Below are 12170 nucleotides of genomic sequence, written 5' to 3'. Positions count from 1 at the left end.
ATTTTTATGGACAAGCTATTCTGTGTCAGGCTCTGTTGAAAGTTCCGTCTGAACCCGCTGGTTCCAAATGTCAACATGATAGTGGGGTGCCACCATTCCACCCGCCTTCCTGTACCACAGCCAGAGCCCCCCGCCCTGCCCCCGGGTCCCTGCTGAGGGGTCTGGAAGGAGGGGAGGTGCAGTGGGCTTTCCACCCGCCTTCCTGCACCACAGCCAGAGCCCCCTGCCCTGCCCCCGGGTCCCTGCTGAGGGGTCTGGAAGGAGGGGGATGCAGTGGGCTTTCCACCCGCCTTCCTGCACCACAGTCAGAGCCCCCCGCCCTGCCCACCCCCCGGGTCCCTGCTGAGGGGTCTGGAAGGAGGGGGATGCAGTGGGCCCACAGCCGGAGCCCCCCGCCCCGCCCCCAGGTCCCTGCTGAGGGGTCTGGGACGAGGAGGGATGCAGTGGGCTTTCCACCCGCCTTCCTGCACCACAGCCGGAGCCCCCTGCCCACCCCCCGGGTCCCTGCTGAGGGGTCTGGAAGGAGGGGAGGTGCAGTGGGCTTTCCACCCGCCTTCCTGCACCACAGCCAGAGCCCCCTGCCCTGCCCCCGGGTCCCTGCTGAGGGGTCTGGAAGGAGGGGAGGTGCAGTGGGCTTTCCACCCACCTTCCTGCACCACAGCCAGAGCCCCCCGCCCTGCCCCCGGGTCCCTGCTGAGGGGTCTGGAAGGAGGGGGATGCAGTGGGCTTTCCACCCGCCTTCCTGCACCACAGTCAGAGCCCCCCGCCCTGCCCACCCCCCGGGTCCCTGCTGAGGGGTCTGGAAGGAGGGGGATGCAGTGGGCCCACAGCCGGAGCCCCCCGCCCCGCCCCCAGGTCCCTGCTGAGGGGTCTGGGACGAGGAGGGATGCAGTGGGCTTTCCACCCGCCTTCCTGCACCACAGCCGGAGCCCCCTGCCCACCCCCCGGGTCCCTGCTGAGGGGTCTGGAAGGAGGGGAGGTGCAGTGGGCTTTCCACCCACCTTCCTGCACCACAGCCGGAGCCCCCTGCCCTGCCCACCCCCCGGGTCCCTGCTGAGGGGTCTGGAAGGAGGGGGGATGTAGTGGGTTTTTCTCCCCCCTCCTGTCTCCGAATTGGATCCCAGGTGTGGATCCTCTGGGGAGGAGGGTCCCTGTGTACATGTACATGTGTGTCTCACGTGTGCGTCTCTGTCCCGTGTGTGTGTGCGTGTGTGTGGAGGGGCGCCCTTGCCACAGCTGTCCTGTGCGTGGTCTGACCCAGCTCCCCAGCTCCGGCCCCTGGAGTCCATGCAGCAGTCTGCGGCTTTGGGGGCTCTGAAGTGGGCTGCCCTGCCCACAGGATGCTCTAAGCTTGGCCGGGCTCCTCCATGGGGGGCTCTCTGGGCACCTCGGCCCCTGCAGTTCCGAGTGGAGGAAGTTCCGGCTGCTCCCCGGCCACCCCGCCTCTCCACCCGGCCAGCTCCTTTCAGTTCCTCCTTCTCCAGCTCAGGGCAAGTCCGCTCCCTGCCTCAGGAGGCACTCGGAGGGGAAGCCGACCTCCCCTTCCTGCAGCCCCCCCAGTCTCTATCTAGGGCTCATGTTTGTGGGGTGCCTTGCTTGGCTGAGGTAGTGAGGGGCTGGTGAGGGGAGAGACTCCCTGACCGTCTCCCTCAGGCTGAGCACTCTCCCCTCTGCCCCCACAGTCAGCCGAGTGTGCAGAGCAGGGGGCAGCCGGCATGGCTGGGGGCGGGGGTGGGGGCGGGGGGTGGGGGGTGCTGAGCACACACCTGGCCCCAAAGGGTCATTCATGATGACTGAGTGTAGGGCCAGGAGTCCCCGCCGTCACGGCCATTCACACGCAGGTTCCCATTGGATTCGGGCCGATGGTAAAGAAACGGTGGAGTCAAAACATGGTGGGCCATTCCTTTCTTCAAATCTCACACCGGCCAACGAGCAAACACCCACCGGGCAAACACTTCCCTCTTCATTCAGAGCTCACAAGGCCCTGACACATTCTCCGGTTCCTCCTAGAATCAAAGCCCCCCCCCCCCAGTCTCCGTAGGGCTCCCAAAGCCCCTCAGCTCTGGTTCCCCATCTGCACACCTTGTCTCTCGCTGCCCGCGTGGCCTCTTCCCCGGCACCCCGCGCGCTCTCCGCTCTCTCCCCGCCCGCGTGGCCTCTTCCTCGGCACCCCGCGCGCTCTCCGCTCTCTCCCCGCCCGCGTGGCCTCTTCCTCGGCACCCCGCGCGCTCTCCGCTCTCTCCCTGCCCGCGTGGCCTCTTCCTCGTCACCCCGCACGCTCTCCGCTCTCTCCCTGCCCGCGTGGCCTCTTCCTCAGCACCCCGCACGCTCTCCGCTCTCACTCTGCCCACGTGGCCTCTTCCTCGGCACCCCGCACGCTCTCTGCTCTCTCCCCACCCACGTGGCCTCTTCCTCCGCACCCCGCGTGCTCTCCGCTCTCTCCCTGCCCACGTGGCCTCTTCCTCGGCACCCCGCACGCTCTCCGCTCTCCCCCTGCCCACGTGGCCTCTTCCTCCGCACCCCGCGCGCTCTCCGCTCTCCCCCTGCCCACGTGGCCTCTTCCTCCGCACCCCGCGCGCTCTCCGCTCTCTCCCCACCCACGTGGCCTCTTCCTCCGCACCCCGCGCGCTCTCCGCTCTCTCCCCACCCACGTGGCCTCTTCCTCCGCACCCCGCACGCTCTCCGCTCTCTCCCTGCCCGCGTGGCCTCTTCCTCGGCACCCCGCGCGCTCTCCGCGCACCCCGCACGCTCTCCGCTCTCTCCCTGCCCACGTGGCCTCTTCCTCCGCACCCCGCGTGCTCTCCGCTCTCTCCCTGCCCGCGTGGCCTCTTCCTCCGCACCCCGCGCACTCTCCGCTCTCTCCCGCGCGCTCTCCGCTCTCTCCCCGCCCGCGTGGCCTCTTCCTCGGCACCCCGCGCGCTCTCCGCTCTCTCCCCGCCCGCGTGGCCTCTTCCTCGGCACCCCGCGCACTCTCCGCTCTCTCCCCGCCCGCGTGGACTCTTCCTCGGCACCCCGCGCGCTCTCCGCTCTCACTCTGCCCACGTGGCTTCTTCCTCGGCACCCCGCACGCTCTCCGCTCTCACTCTGCCCACGTGGCCTCTTCCTCGGCACCCCGCACGCTCTCTGCTCTCACTCTGCCCACGTGGCCTCTTCCTCCACACCCCGCACGCTCTCCGCTCTCTCCCTGCCCGCGTGGCCTCTTCCTCCACACCCCGCACGCTCTCCGCTCTCTCCCTGCCCGCGTGGCCTCTTCCTCGGCACCCCGCGCGCTCTCCGCTCTCTCCCTGCCCACGTGGCCTCTTCCTCCACACCCCGCACGCTCTCCGCTCTCTCCCTGCCAACGCGGCTTCTCTCTCCTCCTTCTCCTTCTGCTCTCTCCTCTCAAAACTTTCTGGCCTGAAAACCTCTCTTCCAGCAAACATGAGCATAACAATGGCCCTGCTTGCAGTTTCACAGACCACACACCTGGTGCCGCCCAGCGCCATTTTTTTAATACTAAAAGTGAGCAAACTCAAAAAAATACAAATTTTACAAACTCACTTGCCCGACACCGAGTACCCGCCATGTGCCCAGCGTGGTGCTGGGCGCTGGTTACTGAAGTGCTGGGAAGGCAGCCGCCCTCCTGCCAATCATTTCTCGTGGGAAAGCAGATAAAAACCAGTCGGTGTGCATGTGGGGCCAGCCACCCGGGAAGCCGAGAAGAGCAGAGGGTATGGTGGTCCGGGAGGGGCAGGGCCGGGGCGTCAGGAGCAAACAGAGGGAGAAGCTGGGAGATGGTGGTTGTGCTGAACGTTTGACTTCCGTCAGCTCGGAACCCAGTCGCGATTCTGGGCGCCAGGGCGAGTCCTGGCCGACCTTGTGCGCGCTGAGGGGGGGACCGGGCCGGCGGGCTTCCGAGTGTGTGCTGCGGGCGGGCGTAATTTGGTTCTGTACACCCAGGCTCACTTCACCAGTCCTTCCTGGGCCACGTCCGGTCCTCTCTGTAGTCCCGAGAGACGCCCCTGGGTCGAGGCCGGGACAGACCTTCCTTCAATCACGTCTCCAGCGTGGAGGAGGCTCACCGTCTCCGAGGCAGCTCTGCCGCAGCGTGAGGGGAGCCGTTGACTTCCCGCTGTGGCGGGCGGAGCATAGGGGACAGTCAGAACCCAGGCCCCAGGCTGCAGGACCCTCCCCAGCCGGAGACCCCAGCCCTGAGGGTTTGGGGTTTGGAAGGCGGCCTGGGCCACAGTGACCACTTCTCTCACTGTGGCTCACACTGCTGCTGGCTGGCAGGAGTGGGGGTGTCTGGCGGGGCGGGGGTGCTGGGTGCTGGGCCCGCCCCCTCACACTGCTGCTGGCTGGCAGGAGTGGGGGTGTCTGGCTGGGGGGCGGGGGTGCTGGGTGCTGGGCCCGCCCTGGCCCTGGCTGTCAGGAAACCAGGCAGTGATCCCTGGGCTCATGCAGAGCCGCCTCTGGGATTGGCACCGGGCACGGATCAGGGACCCTGAGAGCCTCCTGCCATGTCTGTCACACTGGGGCGGGCCCTGGGCCCCCTCCTGCCCACCACCCTGCTGCTGGGCCTCACAGGTGAGCTCTGAGCACTGCCCACAGGAACCCTCAGCTCAGGCAGGGGGGCTCTCGGGGGTACCACGCCCACCCACCTCGTGCTGGCAGGGGTGGGAAGGGGGGACGGAGACGCAGATGACCTGGCTGGGCTGTGGACCTTGTGGGAAACAGATGACGGAGTCGGGGGTCAGGAAGAGGGTGGTGTGACATGAGAATGAGGAGCTGGGGGGGGCAGAGGGGGAAAGAGGAGCCCACCTCCCACCCAGTTTCTGTGACGTCAGCTCTGGTCTGGGTCGCCCCAGGTCCCGGTCGCCCCCGGTGTAGGTCAGAGATGGTGGGAGGGTGGGAAAGACAGAGGGAGAGAGGAACCCCTGCGTGATGAGGCCTCTCTGGCATTCTGGGAAGAATGCTGAGCCTATAGGCAGACAGACCAGCTTTAACATCCCTCCTCAGCCGCTGATAGGCTGTGTGATCTTGAGTGAGTCACCAAACCTCTCTGCGCCTCTGTTTCTTCCTCTGGAGAGCGGGGACCACCATAGCAGCATCCCCCAGCTGGGGTGTGGGTGCAGTGAGCAAACACACACCCGGCAGTATTTAATGAACCGCAGGGTGCTGTGTGCGGATGAGGGGGGACAATTGTCATTAGGGTCACTGAGGGGGAAGGTTCTTCCCCTACCCCTTCTCATGGTGGGCTCCTCCCCATTCTTCAGTTTCAGCACAAGGTGTCACCTCCCCTGGGGAGTCCTCCCACCACCCTGCTGGAATAATTCCTCCCAGCATTTTCCATTGCTGTACTCTTCGGGCTTCCCTGATGCCATTGCGCCCCAGCAGCAATGATACATTTGCTGGTTTACTTGGTATCATCCGTGTATACAACCCCCCGAGGCTGGAACCAGACAGGGCGCACAGTAGGTCCCCAGGGCCTGATGACACAGGCACCTCCGGCAGGCGGCGGGGTGCCGGGTGTGGCCGGCTCTCAGCGGGCAGTCTCTCTCTCTCTCTCCCTCTCTCTCTCTCTCTCTCTCTCTCTCTCTCTCTCTCTCTCGTAGCCGTAGCTGGGCAGCCCTTGATGACGCTGACGGGCCCCGCTCAGAGGACAGCCCCTGGAAACTCGGTGCCTTTCAACTGCACCGCTGGCCCCTTCAGCTCCTCGGATTTCAGCGTCACCTGGATGAAGGACAGAGACGAGCTCCCTGCCTCCTCTCAGCGCCCGGTGACTGATGGCAAAGGCAATTACTCCATCACCAGTAAGGTGTGGGTGACGCTGGTGCGCCAAGATGTCTCATCGAAGATCACCTGTGAAGTCACCCACGGGGACCTGGCAGAGCCCCTGCGTAGGACCATGAACCTCTCCCAAGTGCTCCGAGGTGAGCGAGCAGCAGGGTTGGGGACATCGTCTCCTCGGGCAGTCTTCCCCTCAAAGCCCCGTGTCACCCACGAGAAACTGAACCTCCTCGGTGCCGGGGCTGGTCACGCAGTCTTGCCGTCAAAGGCACGGCTTCCAGAGGCTGGCCCTCTGGGTTTAACCCTCTGCGCTGCGTTACCGCTTGCGTGATGTTGAGTAAGTTACTTGGCCTCTTTGTGTCTCCATTTCCTCTTAGAGAGGGAATAAAATGAAGACCAATCTCACAGGTTTCATGTCAGGATGAAATGACTTATTCCTTATAAAGCATCTAGAACAGTGCCTGCCACACAGTAAGCTGCTTATGAGAGTTTGATATTATTATTATCTGGCCCAACGTTCCATTTCAAACCTATCCTATTACTGTCATTGTTATTATTTACTCATTCTAAATATTTATTATTCATTCGACACATGGATAGCAGCTGTGGGCCAGGCTCTGTTCTAAGTGCCAAGGATACAGCAGTGACTATAGCAGCTGTGGGCCAGGCTCTGTTCTAAGTGCCAAGGATATAGCAGTGACTAAAATCGAGTCCTTATCCTCATGAGCATTATGTTTAGTAATTCTTCTTCTTTTTTTTTAATTAAGTGAGAGGTGGGGAGGCAGGGAGGCCGAGAGATAGACTCCCACATGCACCCTGACTGACCTGGATCTACCCAGCAAGGCCCCTACAGAGTGATGCCCTGCCCATATGGGGCCACTGCTCCGTTGCTCAGCAACCAAGCTATTTCAGTGCCTGAAGCAAGGCCAAGGACCCATCCTCAGTGCCTAGGACCAACTTGCTTGAACCATTTGAGCCATGGCTGCAGGAGGAGAAGAGAGAGAAAGAGAGATAAAGAGAGAGAGAGAGAGAGAGAGAAGGAGGGAGAGAGAAGGGGGAGGGGAAAGGGTGGAGAAGCAGATGGTCGTTTCTCCTGTGTGCCCTGACCGGGAATCGAACTAGGGACTTCCACATGCTGGGCTGATGCTCTACTGCTAAGCCAACCGGCCAGGGCCTTAGTAATTCTTAAAATTATATTTCATGATATGAAATATTTCAAACATACAGAAAATAATACCCCAGACCTCCATGTCCCCCTACCCCTACTTAATGACTACTAACATTTGGCTCCATTTGCCTTACATTGAGCATACAGGGAAAAAATATATATTTCTTAAAGAAAAAAAAAAAAGGTAACTGATGAAAGAGTGAGGGGTCTTCTCTGTGGCTCGTCCCGAGGGGAGAGAAACATACAGGGCAGGCACGCAGGTGTCATTTCAACAGATGTTTCTCTCCGTTCCTCTGTCTAGTTGTCCCCACCGTGAAGGTCACCACCGAGCCCTCTGAAGCATACACCCCCCATCAGAGAGTGAACCTCACTTGCCACGCGAGCCATTTCTATCCCTCCCACCTGCAGCTCACCTGGATGGAGGACAGGCACAAGGTCCTGACCGTGCTGGCCCCGCAGGTCATGAGGAACCCGGACGGGACCTACTCTCTGGAGCACACGTGGCAGGCAGAGGCCACGTTGGAGGGGAGCGAGTTTGCCTGCTGGGTGGTCCAGGATGACCAGCCCCCAGTCCGGGCCAACGTCACCCTGCGGGCTCAGGCCCGCGGAAGGTCGGGGAAAGGTGGGTGTAGCCTGCCGCCCAGACCCCCAGAGAGGGTCAGGTGTGAAAGCACGGGCCATCTGCCCTGGGGTGTGGACAGAAGTAGGTCAGGGACGCTCTGGGTTGGTGACAAGACCCTCAGGCATTGACCCCTACATTCTCTTCTTCCCTCCGTCTCCCACACCCTCACCAGAGAGAAGGGATGGAACTTTCTCTCCCCAACGCCACCCACCCTTCAGGTAGAACGCTCTCGGCTTTAACACTTGACTGCAGGGTAGAGCAGAGATTTGACTGCTGGGCACCCAAGTCTCTGCGAAGAAGGCTTATAATCGAGCCTGGTTCAGGTGGAAGTTTCTGGAAGTCCATTTGAATGTCAGCCCAGACAGTGTGGCTGCAGGTGCAAGATTCTCATTCTCTCCACAACTCAGTTCCCTTTCTCCTTTCTCCGCCTCTTTTTTCCTCCTCTCGATTCATTCTCTTCCTCCTCCTCTTCCTCTACCTCCCCCACTTCCTCCCTTCTCCTTTTTCTGCTCATCCCCCTTCTCCTCCCCCCCATCCCATCCTAACCCGGCTTCTCCACCTTAACTGTCCCCGGCTTTGTGTCCGCCGATGACTTTCTCCACCAGGGGGAGCTGCCCGCTAGCAGTTGGGACCCAGAGCTGCCGGCGGCTTTCTTGGTCCACCCGGGACCAGATTGAGAGAATGATAGATGAGCGGGAGGGGGTGGGCGAGTGGAGAGAAGGGAGGATTATGATTGGCCAGGTCTGGAAACTGACAGCTCTTTAGAACCACAGGGATGGTGGTGGTGGTGGGGGGAACAGCTCCCTCCAGGAAGTGTGAACGTCATAGCCCCTGTGTGCACCTGTCATAGCCCCACCAAGACAGAGGAGTAGACAGGATGCGGGATGCGGGATGCGGGCTCACCAGGGTCTTTGACCCTGCAACCCCCCCCCCCCTCTCCCTGACAGAATTAAAGATTCTCAGAGGGAATGGCCCCCTTCACCATTCCGTTTCTACATGCCCTAGTTTTTGCCGTCCGACAGAAATAAGAAAAAAGTTCCCCCGGAGGGTTATACAGATCTGGGAAACTACAAACCGGTCGTTTTCGATCAGAAGCAAGTTGCAGGATTTCTTTATTAACTCACTTCTTTATCGACTCACTCTGAGATACCCCCCCCACACACACACACACACACACACACACACACTCCTTGTCTTATTTTTCTCCTTCGCCTGCACGCTGCGCGTCTGGGGCCACTGCAGCAGGTCCAGTCCCTGAGAACATCACTTTGATCTTCCTCTCCCCCGTGCAGCGGTCGGAAGCGCCCTGCGGTCTGGAGAAGGGACGAGCAATTTTCTGTCCTGGTATTTGGTGTTCATGTACCTTTGTAGCTACAACCCCCCCCCCCCCCCCCCAAAAAAAAAAATTTAGCCTAGAAAAGCCTTCTTCAGCATCCTGTGCCTCCTACACTCCCGGGCTCTGTGCCTCTGTTCGCGCTGGGCTGACCCCTGCAGAGCACGCACTGTGCACTAGGTGTCCCCACATGCTTACTGTGACAAGACAGCCTGGAAAGGTAGCAGACAGAGCCAGGCTCAGGGATCTCGGGGCTGAAATGACAAGGCAGAGCTGTCTCTTCCCAGATTCCCGTGTGCTTTTCTGCATTTATCTCTCTCATCCTGCCTGAGAACACAAATCCTAGTGACCTCAAGTCTCCTCTCAGATCAACCTTAACTACTCTATTTCTGATATTTCTTTCCGAATGGTCAGATCTACCCACGTCATTCAGTTCTCACGATCGCCTCTTAACCGGTAGGGCCGCCTGGAAAGCCCTGGTTGGGGTTTGCCTGTTTATACTTCTCCTCCAAGGTGGGACTCTCAGCCCTTGCAGCAGACTCTCGCTCCTGTGTTTGAATGGGGCCGTCTCCATGGTACCCAGCCCAGAGCTGGGCTAAAAGGAGGAAGATAGTTAAGTTATTGTTAATATGTGATGATAGGCCACTTCTAGAGTGATTAATACATGCCACACATTCTACACTAGTTAATTTACCCATTAGCTCTGAAAATGAAGACCCATCCCCCATTTTGCAGATGAGAAAACTGAGGCTTAGAGAGTTGAGTTGCTCAGGGCTCACCCAGTGAAGGACCCGGGAATGCAAAGCAGGGTTGAGTGTGACCCCAAAGCCTGTGTCCCTAGCCTCTTCTCTGTGCCACCTGCTTTCACGGGAGCTGGCCTTGACAGTAAGGTGCCCTTCTCTTCCCAGGGACCAAGGGCAGAGCCAAGCCGTGGTCATGGCACAGACCCTGCAGGCAGTGGCTCTGGCCCTGACTAGCTGTGGGCCCTGGGCACATTACCTCGCCTGTTGGGGCCTCAATTTCCTCATCTGTGAGATGGGGAGAGTCATAGATCCCCCCTCCTGTGGTTTTGGGGAGAACTTGGTGAGTTAGGCAGAGCCCATCAGCAGGGTCTTATGACATAGGGCGTGGCTGGGAGATGCGGGTGGCAGTTGGCCTTCTTACACACTGCTGGGGTCCCCTGGTTTTATCGCCTGGCTTCTGACATCAGCTTCAGAAATGAGCTACTTTTAGAATGTAGCCTTTAAGCCCTCTGGACAAGAAGGCGACGAAGCTTCTTGACAGAGACACCGGATTCCTTCTCTCTGGATTCGGGCACCTTTGTGCCCCTGGCGGCTCACAGACGGTGTCTCCCCGCAGGCAGGAGCGGCAGCTCTCACGTCCTGCAAGGCCCCCCGCAGCGGTCCGAGCCGGGCACCAGCATCGAGCTGACCTACACGTCCTCCGGAATCCCCTCCCAGCAGGTCAAGGTGACCTGGCTTAAAAACAACCTCGTGCTGCCCGATCCCCAGACCAGCGTCCGCCTCAGCGGGGACGCCTACAACGTGACCAGCCGAGTGCTCGTCCCCCTGCAGGGGGACGACGTGTTCTCCCACGTCCTCTGCTACGTCCAGCACAGGTCGATACCGATCTTCCGGGACACCGTCAGCCTGGACCAGTACCTCCGTGGTAAGCAGCGTCTCTTTTGCCCAGCCGGGTTCGTTGGGTTGCGGATGTCTCTGAGCCGCAGTTTCCTCATCTGAAAAAACAATCACACCCCTCGCTAGCTAGCTCACGGCAAAGATCCAATGCCGTGTCTGTCAGGTGCTGGGCGCCTGCCTTCCTCCTGTTAACCGCGCGGAAGTGGCAGTTGTTGTCATTGTTATTTTTCATTATTATTACGACTCACAGCACCTCTCAGAACTGAGTTTTCTCATCTGCAAAATGGACACAAAATGTCTGCCAGGAATAAATAACACATTTGATTTTTATTATTATTTTATATGACGAGGATGTCAGGGGCTTTGAAACGTCTCGATTTAAGGGACTATGATGTCTTCTGATCATTACTTGTACCTGAATAAGGACCTATCATTTTTCACCTGAGATAGATAGATAGATAGATAGATAGACAGATAGATAGATATAGATACAGATTTTTTTTTGGGGGGGGTGTCAATTTTCCCAGCCTGAACCAATTCTGGACAGGTCTATAAATTCAGTGAGGTCATAACATGTCATACCTGGAAAGAATCTTAGTAATCATCCCATTGTCAATGAGAACTCTAAAGCCTAGAGAAGGCAAGTGAGTGGTCCAGGGTTGCACAGCAGTCAAGTCCATTCCTTAAATGTGTGTAGGTCTGTAAAGTGTACAAAATATTTCCCTCTCCATTTTGCGTGCTACCATCATGGACGTCAACACATCATTTCACATAGATAAGGTATTGATACGAATGTCTCGAGTGAGCACGGCACATGGTTAGAGAACACATTCGTGCCTGCGAGCTGACCTGTGTAATGTGTATAGCCACCCGATACCATGTGTCCCATCCGTGGTTTATAGAAGGAAACTGGGGATCAAAGGAGTGAAGGCTTCCCGGGTTTGTACAGCTTGGAGGGTGAGGGACAGCAGACATGAATTCGGCTCCTGACTCGGCTGCTTACCAGCTGTGGGGTCTCCTGCTGGTCACTTCCATTCTCTCTGCCTCCCATCTCTGCCTGTAAAGTAGGAAAATGATCATTCAGGGTATGCGTGTGTGGGGGAGGGGCTCTTCCTTATCTGAGTATTTAGTATGTAATTCCTTGCAATGAGGACAGTCGTGTGGAGAAGCAAAAATCACAGAAAAGCATTCACAAATGAATCGATGACTTACAAAACCAGCCCACACTCAAGAGCCCTCCTTGCCCCAACACTGCGTGCGTCTCAGGTTGGGTCTCTCATCACAGAAATGTGTTTGTGGGCTGTCTCTGTTTGGGTTCCCCTGAATAAGGGATGGAGAGAGTGAGACAGGGAAGGCGGGACACCCAAGAAAGAGGGAGAGATCGAACTGGGCGTGCCTGTGGGTGACGGAGGCTCAGCACCAGTGGGCACGCTCTCAGGAACTGTGCACCGTGGACTGTTCCTGGGCTTATTCCATAAAAGAGGGGGAGGCTGGGATGGGCCCCCGTGAGCTGGGTGGCATTTCCTGGTAACCGAGCGACCTCGAGGAGAGAATCGGGGAGGTGTTTCAGGAATTTGAGAGGGGAAGCAGCATCACCCAGCAGCACAGTCAAACGCTGGGACGGTGGGTGGGCTGACA

The 12170-nt window shown here is 59.0% G+C and overlaps 1 protein-coding gene across 1 annotated transcript; it reads left to right on the top strand.

The window, feature by feature from the left end:
• The first annotated feature begins 5614 nt into the window (after positions 1-5614).
• LOC136406654 (tyrosine-protein phosphatase non-receptor type substrate 1-like) lies at positions 5615-10634 on the top strand. The gene is made up of 3 exons (XM_066386615.1): positions 5615-5912; positions 7239-7559; positions 10252-10634. Exons 1-3 carry the CDS (start codon positions 5615-5617, stop codon positions 10632-10634), a joined length of 1002 nt encoding a protein of 333 aa, XP_066242712.1.
• The last annotated feature ends 1536 nt before the right edge of the window (positions 10635-12170 follow it).

The sequence above is a fragment of the Saccopteryx leptura genome, chromosome 5, assembly GCF_036850995.1.
Source record: "Saccopteryx leptura isolate mSacLep1 chromosome 5, mSacLep1_pri_phased_curated, whole genome shotgun sequence".
In the NCBI taxonomy this organism is placed as follows: domain Eukaryota; kingdom Metazoa; phylum Chordata; class Mammalia; order Chiroptera; family Emballonuridae; genus Saccopteryx; species Saccopteryx leptura.
This window is presented reverse-complemented; position numbering and strand designations above follow the sequence as displayed.